The 22,887-nt window shown below is 39.9% G+C and overlaps 1 protein-coding gene across 1 annotated transcript in view; it reads right to left on the bottom strand.

The window, feature by feature from the left end:
* Positions 1–614: 614 nt before the first annotated feature.
* Positions 615–22,887, bottom strand: part of BTC (betacellulin) — a gene marked incomplete at its 5' end in the record, with an annotated part of 41,140 nt that continues 18,867 nt past the window's right edge. The window contains 5 exons of the mRNA XM_079707022.1: positions 615–653; positions 2,103–2,213; positions 3,967–4,113; positions 9,653–9,770; positions 17,053–17,151. Coding sequence (XP_079563148.1) covers positions 2,105–2,213; positions 3,967–4,113; positions 9,653–9,770; positions 17,053–17,151 — 473 coding nt within the window. The 3' untranslated portion in view covers positions 615–653; positions 2,103–2,104. The remainder of the gene's footprint in view (positions 654–2,102; positions 2,214–3,966; positions 4,114–9,652; positions 9,771–17,052; positions 17,152–22,887) is intronic.

Here is a 22,887-nt window from a genome sequence, read left to right as displayed (position 1 = left end):
GAGTTTCTGCAGGAAAATGCACCAGTGTCTCAGAGTCATGGCAAAACACAGTTTAGTGTGAAGTCTTGGGTTATATTGTGAGTTATGTTGCAACAACTCCAATGAAAAAAAATGATGGTTAAGAGCACAAACTTTGAACTTGGGTAAATCTTGGTTCCAGTTTCAGCTCTACCTACTCCTAACTCTGTAAAACTGGGTTAGATTATTTAACTTCTTAGGGCTTGTTTCTATACATGAGAAATGAGGATCATAGATTCTTAAAAGAATTAAGGAAATAACGTATTTCAAACTCTTAGCACATAGTAAGTTTTGGATAAATGGTAGCTTTATTATTAATTCAATTCCTCAGATCTAAACTCCTTCCTACTCTTCTTTTTTGTTTGACTAGTAATCCCGGTGACAAAACTGAAGTGGAAGTTTATTAAAATTTCCCTTCTTAACTGGGTGCTTTTCCCAAATACTATATAATAATAAAATTACTTATAATTATTATAAAAACAATAGTAAACAACACAAATTAACATTACAAACAAAAAGTAAATACATTATTTAAAGTTCATTTTGCTAGCTGTTTTCCTGAGACACAGTCTGTCCATTTTCAAATGAGTAAGGTATTTTGTAGCTTGCCACCAGCCTGGAGGTACCTTCATAGACTGCAGGAAAAAGGAAAAAAAGAGCAAGCCATTGAAAAGAAATGGACTATGTAATTATAAAAAATATCTAGAGCCAGCATTTTTGTTTTCAATTCATTCGTGTCATTCTGGTAATAAGTTAGGAGAATATTATAATTTCTTGATAAGCATTTACTATACCCTATTAATCTGCTGGGCGTTCCTGGGAAAGGAGATTCTTTGCACTGTGAGGCGAGCTAAGAAAGTCACCTTTCTTGCTTGCTGGATGGGAACAAGAAAGCATGTGGCCTTGATTGCTACTGGCCTCTTCTATGACCTAAGAGGAATTAGCCAAAGATGAAGCCAACTCTTCAACTGGTGAACAGAAAGACAGAAATAATTGTTCTCTGCATGAGAACTCTGGTACAAGCAAGCGTGAATGCTACCTTCCCTCTGGACTGTCAGTGCATATGAGCCAATACATTTCCTTTATTTTAAACCAGTTTGGTTGTGCTTGATGCCTTACAGATAAAACTACCCTGTCTGACTGAGCTACTGAGCTAGTTATGCTCCGTCTGCCCCCTTGAGTCTTCCTCTGCGCTGCTCCGCGCTCCGTGGGGGTGGGGGCTGACCTACAGATTGCATCACAAGGGCTCCCTTGCCTTCTGGATTCTCATTGAGTTTGGCTAGTGGGAGGCATCTGCCAAAGATCTGAAGGCAAGAGGAGAGAAGGTTTGGGGGCATTTTTTCTCCACTTCCTGCCTCCTTCATTGTTTAGGTGCCGCCGGCTGTGGCTATTTCCATCCACAGCTACAGCTCCTGCCTGGTGGGGTCTTCCAGCACAGCCAGATTCTCAATGCCAAGGTAACTCTTCCTCAGCATTACAGCCTCCTGCAATTGCTAGACTCTGGGAGCCTCAAGGTTCCTATGGGTGCCCTCATCCCTGCCCTCCCAGCCCCTTCATCAAAATGTCTTTATTGGATCATCTGAGAGGATTTGTGATTCCTGCTGAAATCCCAAATGATAGAATATTTAAAAGAGCTTAGAACAGTGCTTGGCATGTGGTAAATGCTCGATAAATGCAGTTATTAAAATATTGCTTTTGTTATTTCCTTTCAGTGTGAGATGTCTAAACTAAAATTGTTCTTTCTTGTGATATATTGGAAAAATATATCAAGTATTTTATAATATTTTATAAGAATATAAAATAACGACCACAGCCATGCAGAACTAGAAAGCAGACTGATCTCAGTACATTAGAAAAAGTATATAAAAGTCCACATTCTATCTCTGTGGTAGAGTGACATCCAAAAGAAAGATATGAGAAAGTCTTTTATTTGGCTTCAGATTCTATGAAAAAAAATGTCAGTTTATTTTTAGATGTTTTTAAACGTAATCAAATTCCAAACAATGATTTACTCGATGCAGTTAAGCCCTACTTCACCAGGTAAATGTCACCTGTTCCCCATCTACCAAGTTTATCACACTTACCATTAAGCAATACTAGTCTCTTGAATGTCATCATTTATAGGAGTTATATCTTTACCCAGAGTTTCCATTTCTTCTTCCTTCTTTATTCTTTCTCGATGTTTCCGAAGAGGACTTGGAAAACAAAGTGTTAGAAATTAATATGGTCCTATTAGTTAATGCAAGCACAAAATTAATCAAGAGAGCCTATGATCTTATTTCTAGACTGTTAAAAAATGTATAGGTTCCTTTCTAAAAAAAAATTTAGGTTCTCTCTTTATCCATCACTTTCTCTAGGCTCACATGATAGCTACAATAGCATCAGTGTGGATAGGGTGTAGTTATAGGTACATAGGAAGAATATGGTACCTAATTGTTGATAGATCTTGGTGAGCACAAGAAACTTTTTCAGGCCAAGTCATTTTACAAACTAGACTGATAAGCATTATTTAATGTGTAAATAAGAAATAGTACAAAATGGAAACAGACATAAGAAAACCAAGAGAGTGAGGGTAGCCTCTGGATATGTTAATTAAGTTTCTAGATATACTAATTAAGGAGTGTGTTAGATATTCTGGGCTGCAGTCCAGTTTTCTTAAAATTAATGTAATAAAATAGGGCATTTCCCAGCTCTGCCCCAAACTTGGCCTTATAAAGACTCCTTTTTGCCATAAAGTAGGTAAAATCTTAAAAAATACCTTTCAATTTTATAGCTAGGAGGAATCCTACAGATTATTTTGTTTAATCCTCTGTCTTACAGAAAATAAAATTAAAGTTTAAAGAGGTTAAGAAACTTGTCCAAGGTCTCAAAGATGTTTAATGACAGAGCTGGGACAAAAATCACTCTAGACTGCCAATAGCTATGCTAATGCCTTTCTACCCAGAATGTTGTAAAGAAAGGAATCATGCAACACCCTCCTCTAATAAATACCACAGCCTGAGGGTAAATGTAACAATTTAGGAGGCTTCTCAAGACAAGAAGGTAGCATTTTAGAAAATGCCTAAATTGGGAGTCCTGGCCTGATAAAAAATTTGATGAGTTTCCAAAACTAACTTAAGAATTATACCAAGCCATTCTGTCTCAGAGAAAAAACAAGGTTTTTCTTAATTACCAAAGACGAGGTATATAATGAAAAGTAAAGACAGGAGGAACAGTGCAGTCATCTTTCATAAATAAAATTCATTATTTTAATGTGACCAAGAAAAAAATATTTTTGTTTGTTTCCATCTTTCAAAGTTGTTGTGTCATGGTACAGTTTAAGAAAATAAAAGTATTGTTTAGCCTATTAATAAACCCACATAAAATATGATGGACTTTAGGACTAAATAATTGACTTCTTAAATTGAGATATAACTGATATATAGCATTGTATTCATTTCAGGTATGACTTGATATTTGTTTATATTACAAAACAATCACCACAATAAGTTTAGTTAACATCCATCACCACACATAGTTACAAAAGTTTTCTTTCTTGTGATGAGAATTTTAAGATCTCCTCTCTAAGCAACTTTCAAATATACAATACTGTATTATTAACTATAGTCACCATTAGTACATTACATCCCCAGGACCTATTTATCTTACAATTAGAAGTCTGTACATTTAGGTCACCTTCATTCATTTTGCCCACCTCCTTTTTTTTTTAATTAGGATATTTATATAAATTTTATTTTAAATTACAATAATTATGCTCAGAAAATGACAAATAGTATATGTCCTGTGTTTATTATAAGTGCTTCTAAATAAATGATGGCAAACTGTGAAAAGTGATTTAAATCAAAGCAAAAAGGAAAGAGAAAAGGTAGGAAGGAGGGAAGGAAGGAAAGAAGATAGGAAAGATAAAAGTTTTCAGATTCCCTTAAAATTAAATTTAAAAGTACTTACTGACAGCATGTGCAGACACCGACCACCAAAATGATAAAAATTACCATAACTGCTATCAAACAAATCACCAAAATCTGCCCTCTATCTCCTCTTAGGTAAAACAAGTCAACTCTCTCACATCTCGCCCCAGCGTAGCCTTCATCACAGCTATAAAAGTGAAACAAGAAGAGGGCAACAAGGTCAAAAGTGAAAGACTTTTAAGAATCTTTACTGTTTCTTTTTGAAGAAACTAACACTCTATTCATTACTTGGAATTTTAAAGGGTGTAGTTCCTTAAAAAATATTAAGTTGTACAACCACTGTGTTCATGAGAAATTTCATTCTTTGCTTAAAACCTGTCATCCCTTGAACATCATTAAGAATATGCCTAATATCAATAAACAGGGATGATAACAATTTACTAAACTCTGTCTTGAAAGGAAGGGGGTGATAAAATTCCCTACACAGCACTACCAAGTGTTTAAATACCCCAAGAACAGGGAATTCAAAAAGCCCCAGGATTTCCCATTTCATCATAGGACAATACAAAGCGCTTCAGTGTGCCCAAATTCTCCTATTATAAATTATTTTTAAAGTATATAGTTTTATATGATCAAACGTGGAACACATAGAAAGCTCCATAAATGTTATTCTACAGGATTTCTCTCCCCCCAACCCCGAGCCCCCTGGCCTCTCTTTTTAACTTCCACGCATCCGTTCTGGTTCTACTGCTTTCAGAGGTAACAGCTAGGTAACACTCTTCCCTTCACCACCTCCCCAGCTGCATCCCCTCAAAATACAATAGGTCTCATCCTCTCCAGTTCCTTTATCTGACCCTCTGAGGCCACATATTCAGAACTGTACACCATTCCCTCCACTCTCCTCTAAATGCCCCTTTGTCCTATGGCCTGAGTAAAGTGCCGTGACCAGAAATCAACAGACTCTCCAAATGGCACACTATTTCCCCTCTCATTCTTCCAACTCCGTCAACACAGTCCTGAATTCACCTCAGCTTAGCAGATGCCCCACTTCTGAAGGTGCCGATACAGAGCCATTTGACCAAGCCGAGATTTGTCCAAGCAACCCTCAACCCCCTAAAGTTCAGTGATTTAGGGACCATCCATAGTATTCTCTGAATTGTGTAAGATGTGTAAAAGATGACTAAGGAGTTTGTCTGAGGCTATTTTAAAACCAAAATTATATGTTGTAACATCAACACCTTTGCACTAACAAATATTCTCCCTTTTTCTCCTCAGACTCATTCAAAACACAAAGAGACACTGGTCATATACATAATTATTGAAATCTCAGAAAGATGAAGCTCTACTTCTTACAAAGATTCCTGTGCAACCTCATTTTTGGTTGTGTTTGTTTGTTTGTTTCTTTTACGAAAGGATCTATTGCCAGGCCACTCGAGAGTTTATGTTTGTTAAGAGCTAAGACAGTTAATTCCCACAAAGCTTTATTTCTCAAGGAAGGAGATCCCTTACTGGCAATATTGTAGCTGATACAATGCTTAAAAAAAAAAAAAAAAGCCTCCCTCAGTCACAACCATCAATTGAAAGGTGAGACTCAATACAAGCAAAGGAGAAAAAACACCTAATGCCATCTATTGCAAAATGACCCCAGGATGTACGAGGGAAAATTGCTTCCTGCAAGATAGCTAGGCTCTTCATTGCAAGGTCAAAATAACAGGAAGAGAGCTTAGAAATATCTTGAAATATCAAAAATCTTTTGCACATAGGACTGGAACTAGGGCGGGGGGAATCACTTTTAATTGCATGTGTGGGAGGGAGGTCTTTGGAGTTTTTTTTTAAGGTTATAATTAAAATCTACAAATAGAGTCTCTTCCAATTAGCAGAAATGTTTCTCTAACAATTTACTAAATACAGCATTTTTAAACAATAACTGTGCCCACAAAGTACACAGCAATTACTTGCTGCTCTTTTAGAATTTTTTTCTAATTATAAGCTCTGGGTTCAGTTACTCACCCATGCTTTAAATGAATTTCTCAGTAAGCAGTCCTTCCTGTAAGTTATAACCCAATGAAGCCATGTAGCTGGTCAGACTCTTACACAGCCAGTTACAGTGGCTCTCACATTGTTTCACTGCTCATCAAATTAATAACATATCAGCTGATGGTCATTTCAATGGGAGAGGAAGAGGCAAAAGGTGAAAGATGCTAATAGATGTTTAATAAATGCTGAGCAAATGAATAAATGAGTTTTTATTTAATAAACATCTTATAAATTAAAATTAAAAATAACATTTAAAGATGCTATGACCCTTGAGGACTCTGAAAAATCAGGATTTGGGATCGCTATTCTGAAATAATCATCAGACACTGTTCTAAGAGATGTATAAGTATTAACTCAATTGATCCTTATAACAACCTTTGAAGTAGGTGCTATTATGAACCCCATTTGACAGGTGGAGAAACTGAGGTAAAGAGAAAATAAACGAGTGGGGTTGGATTCAAATGCAGGAAGTCTGGCTCCCCAGTTCATGCACCCACCCACATGTAACACTACCTAAATGAATTGTGCCATGTAAATAAATCAAAGTTATGTACCTGGAAACAAACCATCTCCATTCCAAGAAAATAATGAGAAGACTAAGAAGGGACTTGAGTTATTTGAAACACACTTTGTTTTTTTATGTAAAGACAGGAGTCCACAAACTCCTATGATCCCAAGCAAAAGGAGATATTTATGGTTTCCCAAGATAGCGTAATCACCAATTACAAGACAGCTTTGCTTGATCTGTGCTACACCAAGTCACCTAAAAGGTCAGGCCTAAGATGTATACCTCCCATTCACTTGAATGGTACAATTTATGGAACATTTACTCTGTGCTGGGTATCACGATAAGTACTTTTGCCTGATGTACTATTTTGTTTAATTTTCAACACTTGAAAAGAAGATGTTATCTTCTTTTATAGATGATAAAACACTCAGGGGCTTCCCTGGTGGCGCAGTGGTTAAGAATCCGCCTGCCAATGCAGGGGACACGGGTTCAAGCCCTGGTCCGGGAAGATCCTACATACCGTGGACCAACTAAGCCCATGCACCACAACTACAGAGCCTGCACTCTACAGCCTGCATGCCACAACTACTGAGCCCTCATGCCACAACTACTGAAGCCCACGCCTAGAGCCCATGCTCGGCAACTAGAGAAGCCACCGCAATGAGAAACCCGCGCACCGCAACAAAGAGTAGCCCCCTCTCGCAGCAACTAGAGAAAGCCCGTACGCAGAAACCAAGACCCAATGCGACCTAAAGAAATGTAAATAAAATAAATAAATTTATTTTTTAAAAAAACACTCAGGAAAGGTGACTGACCCATTGTTAATGCTGCTTATAACTGGCGGAGACAAAATCTTGACTTAGGTCTGTCTTACTCCAAAACCTGAGTCCTGATTTGTGTGTTCTTCCTCCTCCCCTTGATTTTTGTATGATTCCACCACTAAGAAGATGTTCCCGGTTCAGATTAAGGTCTTGGTTTTGACATCTAGCACAGCACTAGATGAACCATGACAGAGGGACTCACTCGTTCATTTATTCATCAGACATTTCTTGCGCACCTAGTAAATTCTAGGCACTGTGCTTAGCACTGGAAGATGAAAATGAATAAGCCATCATCCCTGGCCTCTAGGAGCCCACAGCCACAGAACGGATGTCCAGAGAAATCAACAGTGATGCTCCAGGGAAAAAAGCTTCCATAGAAGTGTGACTGAATCACAGAGGAAGGACATCAAACTCAAATCAACGCAGGGTCCAGGAGGAGCTGATGTTTGAGTTGTATCTTAAAGTGTCAGTAAAAATAAACTTTCAGACTATGAGAAGAGTTTGTCTAATAAGCCATGCAGGGCTTCCCTGGTGGTGCAGTGGTTAAGAGTCCATCTGCCGATGCAGGGGACACGGGTTCGTGCCCCAGTCCGGGAAGATCCCACATGCAGCGGAGCGGCTGGGCCCGTGAACCATGGCTGCTGAGCCTGTGCGTCCGGAGCCTGTGCTCCGCAACGGGAGAGGCCACAACAGTGAGAGGCCGGCGTACCGCAAAAAAAAAAAAAAAAAAAAAAAAAAAAAAAAACATGCAAAGGAATGTAGGATTAAGGAAGAACATTGGGGAATGTGGTGAGAGACAACATGGCTAGAAAGTCAAGCCAGGATCAGAGAAGCTAGGGAGAAAATGGGTTTTAACCTCTGACTGAGGGGGACAGGGTGTGTATTGATCTCAGGCAGGTAGATTACACCATGTGGTTTTCATTCTAGAAGGCAGCAATATTAAAGAACTGTACATCTATAGACATAGGGACCAGTTAAAGAAATGTACTGGGTTAAAGGGCATTAATATTTTAAAAATTCATTATATTCTCCCAAGTCAGTGAGCAATTAAATGAATTTTTTAAAAAAATCAACTTCTGGACTTCCCTGGTAGTGCAGTGGTTAAGAATCTGCCTGCCAATGGGGGACACGGGTTCGAGCCCTGGTCTGGGAAGATCCCACATGCCGCGGAGCAACTAAGCCCTGCACCACAACTACTGGGCCTGTGCTCTACAGCCTTTGAGCCACAACTACTAAGCCTGTGTGCCTAGAGCCTGTGCTCTGCAACAAGAGAAGCCATGGCAGTGAGAAGGCCGCGCACCACAATGAAGAGTAGCCCCCACTCGCCACAACTAGACAAAGCCCGCATGCAGCAACAAAGACCCAACGCAGACAAAGATAAACAAATACATTTATAAAAAAACAAAAATCAGCTCTATCTTTCCCAACACACGCACAAGCACATTTTCCTTATTTCCTTACATTAGTTTTTTTCTTATTCCCCTCGAAGTATTATGTATGTATATGGATTTTTAAATTAAATTTAATTAGAATCAAACTTTGAAGAAGTCCATGACTCTTCAATGTTCCACTATATCAGGGCTTGGAATCACTGTTCTGAGATACTTGTGAAAAAAAAAAAAGAATACTGGGGCAACTACACAGAAGAACATCAGCATTCTATGACTTTAGGTCAAAAATATACTTAAGAAATCATCTTGCTCCTCTACGAGGTAAGGTCTCAGACAGCACTTTACAGAGACATCTTTAGAAGAAAATAAATATTTAAGATATGCAAAAAATTTGTTTGTGCCTGAGTAAAATTAAACTTGGACTCAATCTACCAAGAGTTGGAAAGAGAACTTTCCTCCCAGTTCCCTGCTGTACTAAACAGGCTTTGTGAATCTCTAAAAATAGGACTGATTTCCATGCACTTAATTGACACCTGCAAAAGTAGCTTGTAATTTGGCAGAAATTCCTTCATATTTACATTCACTATGAACCAGCTAACACATGCCAGAAGACTGTGTTTGCATTCGAGTGCAATAAACCCCTGGGAGTTTATTTGAGCTGAAAAGCATCCTTAACCCTGGACAGAAACAGTTTTGCTTGCGCAAGGCAGCAGAAGACACAGCCCTGCCTGGAAGGCGATCTGGACTCTCGCACGCTCATATTTCAGCAGGAAAGTGTGCGTCAGTTTCTCCATAAGTAGTTGTCCAACGGGGCCCCTAAACAAGTGGTGCAGGGAGGGGAGGGGGCAGGACCAGGGGGAACTGCCTCCCGACAGATGGCTGGATTAGCTCAGACCTTCCAGTCCTGTCACCCCCCCAAACCGGCACCAGTCTGTACCCCTTTGCTTGTCGGCTCAGCGCTTCACTTACACGCAGGAGGGCGTCTGCTCGGCCACCACGAAGCGACATCTCCCTTTAATGCAGTAATGCTTGTACTGCTTGGGGCACCGAGAGAAGTGGCCTCTTCGCTTTGGTTGTGTGGTCGTAGCTGAAGAATGAGAAATGATTCAATAAATCAACTCACTTTAAATATACATTTGTAAGTAGAATCATATTCCTAACTGTGTTGCTAGTTTTTCTGTGGAATATACTCCAATCTCTCATTTCTCCTTCTCCCCACACTGGCATATGTCGGACTTTTGTGACCCGAAACTAGCCCTAGAGATTGGCTAATGGGGATTGTGACAGGAACGTTTCATATTTTAACTAAGATTTCTGTCCAAACTACCTCTCAGAAACGTTAGTGTTGTTTAAAGGGTAAAGCATAATTGTGATAAGAGAGAGGGCTCTTCTTTCCATGAAGATTGTCAGAGACATGGGGCTGATGGCATTGAAAAGAGAGAAGGGTTTTTTCCTTTCTTTTTCTTTTTTTTAACTTAAACATAGCACTTAGTGCCAGATGTTGGTCTGTAGCTTTATAGAGAGAGTCATCCCTCTGTATCTGAGGGAGATTGGTTCCAGGACCCCAGGTGACACCAAAATCCGCAGATGCTCAAGTGCCTTGTATTAAATGGCATTTACAGTCGGTCCTCGGTATCCCCCTGTTGGGATCCGTGGTTGGGTGAATCTGCGAATGCAGAATCCGCAGATTCGGAGGGAGAGCTGTATTTACTCATTTCATACTCAAAAGAGGCTTGTGAGGGAAGCACTGTTCTAACTGCTATTTATGGATGAGCAAAGCACAACTCAAAGAGGCTAAATCACTTTCCCAGATCATGCAGCTAATATGTGGCAGACCTGGGACTCAAACCCAGGCAGTCCTGTCCCAGAGTCCATGCTTCTGCCTACTCCACTCTGGTGCTCTGTCATGCAGGTAGCTGTCATCTGCTCTCAGCCTGCGGCACCTGCTTCTCTGAATGGGAGATTATCCCTCTCATCTGACCCCTGGAGGGTTTCTCTTGCCCAGAAGGAGGAAAACACTGTAAGCTTCATATCCAGGATTTCACTCCTACATTGACTTCCTTGTCTTACCTTTCAGAATCTTAATTGCCTAATTTTTCAAAGTGGGAGCCAGGGGGTGTAATATGGAGCGATTTCTCCATCCTTTACATGCAGAAAGTTTCAAGAAACAAGGATTGTCAAGAGAAACAGTAAAGAAATACTAACTAGCTGTTCCATGTGTTGATTCACAACAGACACCTGCCCACACCCAGAGAAAACTGCTAACTAGCCAGCTCCAGCCCAGGGTCGGCCTTTCCATAGTCATGGTATGACCGACAGCTTGCAGGACTCAGACACCTGTGGAACCAGAAGGCCTACAGTGGTCACTTCAGAGGGCATTTCACACTAGGCTAGGTATGGCACCTGGCACCCCAATGACATTACACAATCCCTTTATAAATAGCGCTGACTACTAAACTTCTTAATTAATATTATGAAATGAGTATATATACATACATATACATATATAAAAAAATTGCCCAGGGTCACCAGGGAGGAGAATTGCAAAGGACTCTGGATGATCTATACACAGCAAATTTCTGTGATGCCAGGTCACAGAGTTTCAGAGGGTGACAGAATGTTGTTGAGGCACTGGCTGACCTGGTTTTGGTTGGTGACTTGATTACCAGCCATGGGGACTGCCTGTACGTGCCAGACATTTGCTCCCATGCATGCCAATCAATGGGACTCTTATTGAAATTTCTCCCAGAAGTAACTGCAAAATGTCTCAAAGGCAAAGATCTGTGTATTTTGGCAAATAAATTGATCAAACGAAGGTCAACTTCCATCCATCAAGTACTTCCTCTTTCCATAGCCCTGTAGTAGGCATTGGAAAACATCAAAGAAATAAGGGATATCCTATCTAACTATCTACATTGGTACAATAGAACAAATTTAAGTCAATAAAAAGCAACAAACCAGTAAAAACGACCATAGTAACCATGGAAACATGGAAACAGTGGAAAAAATACTGGCTTAGGAGGAAGGAAATTAGTGTTTCATTTTCAGCTCTGCCTTTCATGAGCCCTATGTGTCCAGGCAAGCTATTTAAGCTGTCTGAGCCTCAGTTTCATCATCTGGAAATTGAAGATGATAACATCTACCTTAAAGAGCTGTTGAGAGGCTCAAATAAAAAATACATGTGGGGCTTCCCTGGTGGTGCAGTGGTTGAGAGTCCGCCTGCCAATGCAGGGGACATGGGTTCGTGCCTCCGTCCAGGAAGATCCGCATGCTGTGGAGCGGCTGGGCCCGTGAGCCATGGCCGCTGGGCCTGCGCGTCCAGAGTCTGTGCTCCGCAACGGGAGAGACCACAACAGTGAGAGGCCCGAGTACCGCAAAAAAAAAAAAAAAAATACATGTGGAAGTTCCTAGCAAAGTACCTGGGACAATAAAGTCCTCAGTAAATGAGTTGATTCTAGAATCTTGAACATCTTGACAATTCTAAGAGAAATTTTGTGCCAGTACAAAGAGGGCTTATCTAATTAAAGAAAATTTCTAGGAAATGTAGACTTTTTTAGGAGGAGGTGAGCAAGCAGTTGAGTTGTGGAGAATGTCAAGAGCAAAAGCTCGGGGTCGGGAATATGCCAGCCTTATGCAGGAGGTGGGTGGTAGATTTAATGGATATGGAAGAGACCTGAAGGAGAGCAGCCAAGGATGGCTGTGAATGGAAGTCAGAAACCACAAATGTCAGTGGGCTGAAGTGTTTATCCTTGAAATACAAGGTGGGAGAGAGCTGAAGAAGGTTCTTATGGATTAAATTACATGAAATATGTAAAAACTAAACTGTGAAGTATTTTATCAATGTATTAAGACAGGAAAGTGCAGAATGGATTAAAGTAGGAAGATGCCAAGGGGGAAAAGAGGAATCCAAGGCATATCCGAGCCATGCAGACATACATGATATAGGCCTGGGGCAGGGAAATGGAGGGCAAGGAGATGAATTTAAGAATAGATAATCAACAAGGACCTACTGTATAGCATAGGGTACTCTGTAATAACCTGTATGGGAAAAGAATCTGAAAAAGAATAGATATATGTATAACTGAATCACTTTGCTGTACAATTGAAACTAACACAACAGTGTAAATCAACTATACTCCCATGAAGAAGCAGTAAGACTTACTGACGGATCTCCTTGCTCCAGAAAGGTCTTTTGTACTTTGCAAACCACACCTGACCTTAAATATAAGCCATATGGCTCTGTATCCTGAACTTTACTAATTCCCCTGGCTGTCACACCCCTTTAAACATAGCCAGTCTTTTAATAAACACCATACAGAGCAAGATACCAGAGAGCGCCTTAACCAGCAGCTGCTGGATGCAGTGATTTGATCAGCCATGGTTCATCCAAGCAACACAAATCCATGCCAGGAAAATGTTTGCCAGGCCCTGTTTTGATTGCTCACAGAGTTCTCTCCTCTGCAAATAAGCATGCCCTTAAATATTCCCAGCATTATTTGGATTTAAAAACCCTTCCATGCCACCAAGCAGAAAATGTCCTATGATTTCTCTCTGGAACTTTAAAACCTGGAAGAAAAATTAATCACACATACCGCGTCCCCCCCCAAAAGAAACCCAAATGGGATCCTCTCTCTTTCTCATGGTAATGAGAAGGATTATCAGCATTCCCCCTTTTGAAATGCACCTAAAATTCCAGTTGCTTTCATCTAATATTCATCAAGGTCACATTATCTGAAAATTGAACAGCTGTGAAATCTAACATTTTCTGACTATCATTAGACCTGATGACATAGGGCAGGGGATGGCAAAATCTACCCTTCCATTCCAGAGATGTTTACCAAGAAAAAGGAAAAGTTAATCTTATGACAAAAGAATGATTAGTCCCATGTATTGTGTTTCTCTTTTGAGAAGTAAATGGTATGGTTTTGAAAATGTAACACCCGTGAAGATTTCCCTGATACTGGGGGTGGTGGAACTTAACCGATCTTTTTCCCTCCCACCTTACTCTTTTCCAATCCACATTCCTCAAACCAAAACCTTCCTGTGGGAGTGAGTTTGTCCCACAAAATTGCTGGAGAAAATTACATGTACCAGAGGACCAGATCGCAACACAATCTTATAAGCAGATGGGCACCACAGGTAACATATCGTAAACTCTTCATGAGACACTGTATTTCAAAGATTCTACAACCAGTTAAATAAGAAACCACCAGGGCTACTGCAGATCAGTGATGTCAAAATTTGATTCTAAGAGTTAGTAAAAGGGATCAGGAAAAAGAGTAGCTTTCACTGATAGTATGGGCAGATAGATAGGAAGTGGTCATCTTCTTAGGGTCATATGAATAATTAGATGACATGTGATGGATTCCCTTGGGCCAAACTAAAGTGGAGGAATACAGCAGACACCCAAATAACCTAGTTTAAATGTGGAATTATTCTCAATTTGATGGATGCTTTGATTAAACAGTGTGATTCCTTAGCCTTTCTGTACATGATTCTTATCCTCAAGCCAAAACAGGCTTTTTGATGCCTTTGTGATTAAAACTCTTCACAATTGATACATTACATTTACTTTTCAGAAAACCTTCCCTTATTTATTCCAATAATGCTCGTGAAGAATCTATTTAATGATTTTGCAAATGATATTAATATCAGCAACTCTTCTGAAATCAATTCTAAGGGTAATATACAATTACTATGACAATGCTTTTTTGGTAAATCTCATTACAATGTTTATAACCTCTTGTATCTCTAAACCTTTAGTTAGATACATAATTCAATCTCTGTGTAAGAGATTTAAAAAGGGATACTAAATTTTGAGATAGAAGTCCCACAAGTGTTATCAAGGAGAGAGAGGAAGGAAAACAAATACCTATAAATTCATCTTCTCACACAGCTATCTGACCTAAAAAATAGGGGGAACAACCAGTGCACAGAAGAGTTCAAGTGGTCACAGCAGAGTCTGGAGAAACGTCTCCTCCTATTCTGTGAAGTACAGCCTGAGGCTTTAATATTCTAAGCATCTTCCCAATAAGGGTTTCTTCATTTTACAACCTTCTTAAGCCAAGAAGGGAGGAAGAAAGTTTTATATTTTTTAAGTTAATTTTCCTTCTTATCTTGCCAACTATCTCTGTGGGACAGGGGAATGTAAATTCATGATGCTCTTGAAAATGTGCAAAATTGGAAAATTTTTTGTAATTGAGGATTCCCATTTGTCTTACATTCAATGCAGTTTCCTGTAAAAATGTGAATTGGTCTGTTTCTCCAGGAAAAGAAAAATAAACCTCACAGATGTACTTATTACCCTCCTGGGTTACTAGGATATGCTTACACGGGGGGCCAATCAGGTCTGATCAGCATGTCTTTTAACCAGAAGGGCTGTGCCAACCATTTCTGAGCTTACAGGAGTGAGCCTTCACTTAGAGCTGCCCTTTTCATTCTAGCCCTTTAAAGGAAGAAAAAAGAATCCAGTGTTGAGATTTGAGTGTATTTCATGTATCTAAAATTATTCATGGCTAGGAGACAAAGAAGAATCGACAGGGAAAAAATTGTATTTCCTTTTGTTTTTCAAGAGTGCATGTGGGGGCTTCCCTGGTGGCGCAGTGGCTGAGAGTCCGCCTGTCGATGCAGGGGACACGGGTTTGTGCCCCGGTCCGGGAAGATCCCACATGCAGCGGAGCAGCTGGGCCCATAAGCCATGGCCGCTGAGCCTGCGCGTCCGGAGCCTGTGCTCCTCAACGGGAGAGGCCACAGCAGTGAGAGGCCCGCGTACCACAAAAAAAAAAAAAAAAAAAGAGTGCATGTGGAAAAAGAATGCATGTGATACTTCCTTTGCTCATTCTTCCCTGCTGGTTTGACCTCAGCTCCCCTAACCTCTAAATTTTGCAATGCATTGAGGCTCAATGCTTTCTCATCTCTTCTCCTCTCTCCTCTTAAAGTTTCAGTTCTGTAAGATAAATAATTTCTAGAGATCTACTATACAACATCAGTTGCCATAATTAATAATATTGTACTGTACACTTAAAATTTTGTTAAAAGGGCAGATCCCATGTTAAATGTTTTTACTACAATAAAAAATTTAAAAATACATTTAGGAGGATGATGAAGATTTTTTAACACTGTCAATCATCAGACTATGGAATAATCTCCCAAAGGAAATGTGAAAATGCTGTCATTTAAGACATTTGAAACCAGACTGAAGAAAAGCACACAAACACATAAAGTTGGCTTTGTCCTTCTCACTACATGGGTGACAAGACCCACACAAGCATGACCTAAGACAGCGATGGACTCCAAAGACTGTGGGCACTCTCCAGACCACCCACTAGTGGGAGAGAAAAAAAGATGAAGGTTGGGCTGGAACTGATGACTCACATCAGGATGACTTGCTCAGCGTGTTCCTGGCTCAGTTACAACATTCCCAGGGTGCTAGGAAAGGAGCACTTACACCACGTCACCATGCTCCCAGCTCAGAGAAGTTTCCAGGGAATACAGGAGGTTCTTCTCCACTCTGCCCTACTTTTGGAATTGGCCTGTGTTGTGTTTTGTTTTGTTTTAAAATAAGAAACAACTCCTGTAGAACACCAGACCATGCAATTTATAAAGGACAGACAGACCTTAGACCAGGAGTCAGCCAACTATGGCCCAAAAGCCAAATCTGGCCCACAGCCTGTTTCTCTAAATAAAGTTTTAGAGACATCCAAGGCCATTCATTTGCATAGGTCTAAGGCTGCTCTCATAGTTCAATGGCAGAGCAGAATAGTTGCAACAAAGACCGCATGATCCACAAAACCTAAATTCTTATTATCTGACTCTTTACTAAGGCTGATCCCTGCCTCAGACTATTAACTTTGAGAATACTAATTCAGGAATCTCCAAGGTAAAGTATGCTTTAAAATTGTTGCCTTCTTCCCTTCTTTTAAGTTATAAAATAGAAAAAGACTTTTTTTTTAATTTGAATAGAATATGCCAGCTTTCTATGAATCTAGTCCAAGACATCACATGCTAGAGGCTGCACCACACACACATCTACGATGCCCAAAATAGTATAATGATGAAGAATGAGAAAGACCTGAGCGTGAATCCCAGATTTGTGATATATCAGCTGTGTGACCTTTGGCAAGTTACGTATTCTTTCTAGCTTCACCTTGAAATAAAGTAAAAAATATTATCCAGCTCATAGGGTTCTTGCAAGGAGTGAATGAATTACTGTATATAAAGTCCAGAGCCTGGTACATTAACATGTGCTCAAAAAACTACCTAGTTTTATGATTACTATATTATCAACAACTTAAAATTTAGGGGGGTCAAGTTTCTGAGGTTGACTATAAAGCTGATAAAAAACAAATGCTTCACTTGTTATGCATTACCTGGGCAATTTTCTCCATGATCTCCACAGAGAAGGCCATCATTTTCAGGACTCCTGGTTGAATTCCCATCTGCCACAACACAGTGGAGGATCACTAGACCTTCAATTTTAAAACAGAACCAAAACAAACATGAAAACTTGTTCAATGAAAATGTGCTCAATGTGAAAGTTTCTATCAAAGTCTTGACAATTTATGAAAATAACAAGCCTGTGGCTCCCATTTCCAAGTCATTCTCCTGCAGCAAGGGAGGGCTACACAGGCCAGCGTGTCTCATTTTTTAAGCTCAGGGCTCAAGACAGAATTTTCAAGCCAGCATCACTTACATCTGACAAGCCCTGGCCCCTTAAATGAGGGGACTTGACCATAGTTGTGATGTAGCCTTATCCTACAAGCAGAAGAACAGAGGGAGTTCTCAGCCAGTGGATAAATACACTGATGAATTTCCAGGGAGAAGGGATGATGAACCTGTGTAGCGATGTATTTTCTCCATGCCACACGGACCCAGTGTTTTTCAGGTATAAACTGTTGAGTGTGCTTCTTTCTGGGGAGATGCGAACTAGATATTCAATTCATAGGAATTATTTAAAAATTTCAAATTCCTCCAGCTAAGTACCTCTGTCTCTGACAAGGACAGGCTTCATAGAAAGGCATGGGGAAGAGAGGAACACTGTGTTGAGGTCAGCACAGCTTAGAATACAAAGTGTAGTCCTTGCGAGGGTCCTGATTCAAACAAAGCAACAGTAAAAATAACTTATGAGATAATTAAGGAAATCTGACATTGTCTGGACATTAGAGAATATTAAGAAATTGTTATAGTTTCAAGTGTGATAATGATATTGTGGTTTGGATATAAAAAACAGAGTCCATATCTCTTAGAGATATGTATTTAAATACTTATTAAGGAAATTAATGTATCTCTGATTTGCTTTAAAATAATCCAACCAGGGAAGAGGGCTGTGAGGTAGTGAGGGAAAGGCACATATGAAACAAGATTGGCCACATATTGGTAACTGTTGAAGCCGGGTGGTAGGTATATCAAGGGTCACTCTGCTGTTCTCTCTACTTTTATATATATATTTAAATATCTATAATAAGAAGTTGGAGAGGGGAGGGCAGTGGAGGAGAGATAAGACGGCTTGGTAGTTAACTTTTCCTGAGTTCACAACCTGCTTTTTCCACTTTACAGCCATGCACATTGGGCAAGTTTTATAACCTCTCAGTTTCCTCATCAGCAAAGTGGAGATGATTATCTCTTCTTCAGAGCATTGTGAGGATTCATCCAGGTAAGTGTGCAAAGCACTTAATACACTGCTGGCACATAATCGATGTTCAACTAAATTTTCATTATTATGTAACTGGTAGGAACAGAGTAACTTGCCCATGGGTTGTATTGACATTTATACATCTAGCTAAGGTTCTAAACTATACACGTCCTCCAGTACAATTCAGTTCAACAAATATCCACGAGCACCCAGAAACACACAGGTGGATAGGACATGCTCTACCCTCAAACTGCTCCAAAGCTACTAAGGCAGGTAAATAGCCAACCAAGTAACCAAAACACAAAGTGATAGTATTGTACCAGAGAACAATAGTATCCAGAAAGATCAAAGGCCAAAAGGTCTTCAAAAAGAGTCTTTCAAAACAGAAATTCTTTTCTATCTCTATTGAATTAGAAAAAAAAAATTTTTTAAAAAAGAGGTGGTAACTAGCATTGGAAACAGTGAAGAGAAATAGAAACTCATATCCATTGGGGATGGGTAAATTAGTATTACTTTTCTGGAGGACAATTTAGCACTATGTGTGCTAAAAGCTAAAAGCTTAAAATTGTACATGCACTTAAATCCAGTAATTTCATTTCTAGTAATTTTTCCTAAGGAAATAATTTAACATACATAAAAAGATTTCGCTACAAAATTTCTCCATGTGACATTGGTTGTAAAAAATTAGAAATTACCTAAATATCTAACAATAGAGAATTGATTAAATATATGGAATACTTCCATGCAATAAAATGCTATTCAGCCATAGAAAATGATTTTCAAACATTTCCAAATATTCCTCAGTAAGAGAAGCAGGCTACAGAATAGTGATCTAGTGAGATCTGAGTGTTTCCATCTGTTTGTGATAAGTATAAAAATATCCATACAGATAAATAGTCAAAAAAGTTGGGTAAGTAAGTAGGTAGAGAGTTGCCCACAATGGTTAGAAGAAGACTTTTTCCTTAATTTTCTTTATTTGCACTTTCTTATTTTTCTACCTGAATATTCTGTTTATTGCAACAAGAAAAAAGGAGTAGCTTAAAATTTAAAAAACAACAATTTGACAACCAAATTTCCAGATTTTTCCTATCTTTTATCCCACTACCTGGCCCCCTCCTTTCACACTTAGAACAAAACAGAAACAATCGTTTATGACTTCTCAAGCACAGGAATTGTATATTAATCAGTTTGGTAATCCTGGAATCTAACACAGAATACAATGGATATTCAACAAATGTTGAAAGATTGACCAATCTTAGGTCAATCTATAAACAAACAAACTAAACAATCAATTTCTAGTGGAAAATTTTAACCATCTTCTTTTTTACTATAAAAACAGGTTTAGGGCTTCCCTGGTGGCGCAGTGGTTGAGAGTCCGCCTGCCGATGCAGGGGACACGGGTTCGTGCCCTGGTCCAGGAAGATCCCACATGCCGCAGAGCAGCTGGGCCCGTGAGCCATGGCCGCTGAGCCTGCACGTCCAGAGCCTGTGCTCCGCAGCGGGAGAGGCCACAACAGTGAGAGGCCCGCATACCAAAAAAAAAAAAAAAACAGGTTTAAATCATTTTTAAAATCCCACACATGGGCTTTCTTCATGGGCAGATTCAAGAGGCATTAATTCTGCAGTTGATCTGTTCTGATGATGGAAATTGAAAAATAAACTAAATCTCATAGAGATTCAACATCTGCAAACTGAAGATGACAATATCTCTGCCTCAGGGCTATTGTAAAAACTAAGTTGAGTAACATAAGAAAAGGCACACACAGGGCTTGGCACATAGTATACAATTTTTAGTCTTTTTCTGCTCCTTCCCACTATCACTTATGATTTAACACATCATTCTTTATTTCCACCTAACAGAGGAAGTTCTGATTCCACTGAAACCCTGCCCGGCCCTCCGAACATTCTGGCAGGCTGAGCCCAGGCTCTCTTCTGCTAAGGCTCACTCCACATGCTGGCATCAGCTGGCAAAGGAATTCCACTGGGTAGAGCCCCTGCGGAGGACCCCTTGCGGTAGAGACATTCTCAGGCCAACCAGACGCCAAGCTCAAGGCTCTGGGACAGGGTCCACAGTCCCTCCTACACCTACCTAATAATCTTCATCAGCTGGTGTTCATGAACCAAATCGAGCTTGAGCCTGAAGAACCATTTACTTAGTCTGCATAGTTTTTAAAAATTGAATCATGACAGTTCATATCAAGCCTGGATTTTCCTGCTTCTATTTAAAAAGCAGAAGGTCTTGGACTTCCCTGGTGGTGCAGTGGTTGAGAGTCCGCCTGACGATGCAGGGGACACGGGTTCATGTCCCGGTTGGGGAAGATCCCACATGCCGCAGAGCGGCTGGGCCCATGAGCCATGGCCGCTGAGCCTGCGCGTCTGGAGCCTGTGCTCTGCAACAGGAGAGGCCACAACAGTGAGAGGCCTGCATACCGCAAAAAAAAAAAAAAAAGCAGAAGGTCTGGCAACACAGATCTGAAACACCTTCATGGCAACAGCTGGCTAGAGCCTAGTAGCACGTGACCACTTTAAATGCCACAGACCCCATCAGGCTTGCTGCGTTCATTTATTTTAACTGCGTAGACCCTGACAGGCATTTGAGTGAGTGATCTGTATGGAGTGACTCAGAAATCAGAGAAATGCTCACAAAACCATCCACCCAATATTGAAGGCTGCTTCAGAGACAAAGGCCACTCCTGTTCCATCCATAATTCAACAGATATGTATTAAACATTTTGTGTTTGGCACTGGTGCACAACACTGAAGGTTCAAAGATAACATATTATCACTAACCTCAAGGAGCTCACATTCTGGCAAGGAAGATAGACACACAGATCTATAAGGTATAGTGTGATGAGTACAGAAGAGGTAATACAGGAATAACACAGAGCGGAGAATAACTCTGCCTGGCAGCAAAGACTCACTGAGAAGGTGGGAATTATGGTGAGTTTTTAATGAGTAATAAATGATTTTCTAAAACATCAATTAATAACTTCTAGAAAATGAAAATTGTGTAAGCAAGTAAGTAACTATGTTATAATGTACTATGACATAATTATAGTACATTATTTGTTTCAGCAGTGGACAATACTTATATGGTAATAATAATGTAAATACTGATAAGTTAACAAAATGTGTCATGAAATCAGGACCAGTAATTAGCCAACACAGACCAGGTGGGAAAGTGGTTGTGATTAATCATAATCTGTGCTGTGCTAGTTATTAAGTGTTTTGAGTATCACCCCTATAGTAACTATACTAGAATTAGAAGAGAATCTCAATAGGTAAAAGTCTAAACTTGACAAGTCAAGAAATAGCATTATAAGCATACTGTTTAGCAATACAGAGATAAACACAGAAGAGGCACCTGAAGGAGTCAAAAGTGGTTGATTCTAGGGAGGTGAAGAGGCAGAAAGGCAGGTACAAAGATCTGCTATTCATCATTATAAACTTTTTAGTACTATTTGATTTTTTAAAATTTGTGTATATTTATTACTTTATTAAAAACAGAATTAATTTTTAAGAAAAGGATAAATAAAATTGTAATGAACCAGGGCATTCTAAATAAAAGGGACAACTTATAAAAAGACATGGCATGAATAACTTGTCTAGTTTGCTTAGAGGGTGATTGGGGCTTGTGATGGAAGAGGAGACTGGAGGGCTGGTAGGTCACAAATGGCCTAAGAGCCATGTTAGTTACTTCGAGTTCTGTTATGTCGCTAAAATGGGGTCATTGAAAAATTTTAAGTGAGAAGCAACATGATCATCTTCTTTTCTTTCAGTTTGAGAAGTTTGCTTTAATACAAATACAGGTGATTTCAGACATACCTAAATGAGGTGGTGACACACAAATCTGTATGGAGAAGAAGAAATGAATGCGAGAGATATTCACAAAGTGAAACACACACAAAAAAAAGACTTGGTGACGAATGGGCTAGAGTGGGAGATAAAGAAAAGGGAGTCTAGGATGACTCCGGAGTTTGTAACTAGAGTGAATGTCTGGGTTGTGGTACCAATCACAAATATAAGGTATACAAGAAGACAAACAAGTTGAGGATTAGTGTAGACTGAATTTCTTGTTGAAACCTAATCCCTAATGGGATGTGACGGGCCTTTGGGAGGTGATTAGGTTGTGAGGGTGGAGACCTCGTGTATGGGATCAGAACCCTTGTAAAAGACACCTCACTTGGGCTTCCCTGATGGCACAGTGGTTGAAAGTCCGCCTGCCGATGCAGGGGACACAGGTTCGTGCCCCCGTCCGAGAAGGTCCCACATGCCATGGAGCGGCTGGGCCCGTGAGCCATGGCCGCTGGGCCTGCGCATCCAGAAGACACCTCACAGAGCTCCCTTGCCCCTTCTGCCATGTGAGGACACAGCAGAAAGACGGCTGTCTATGAACCAGGAAGCAGGCTCTCACCAGACATTGAATCTACTAGAGCCTTCATCTGGAACTTATCAGCCTCCAGAACTGTGAAAAATAAATGTTTGTTGTTTACAAGCCACCCAGTCTATGTTATTTTATTATAGCAGCCCAAACTGACTAAGACAGGCATGGAAAAAAATTCAGTTTTAGACA

The sequence above is a fragment of the Hyperoodon ampullatus genome (genome assembly GCF_949752795.1).
Source record: "Hyperoodon ampullatus genome assembly, chromosome: 1".
Lineage (NCBI taxonomy): Eukaryota > Metazoa > Chordata > Mammalia > Artiodactyla > Ziphiidae > Hyperoodon > Hyperoodon ampullatus.
This window is presented reverse-complemented; position numbering and strand designations above follow the sequence as displayed.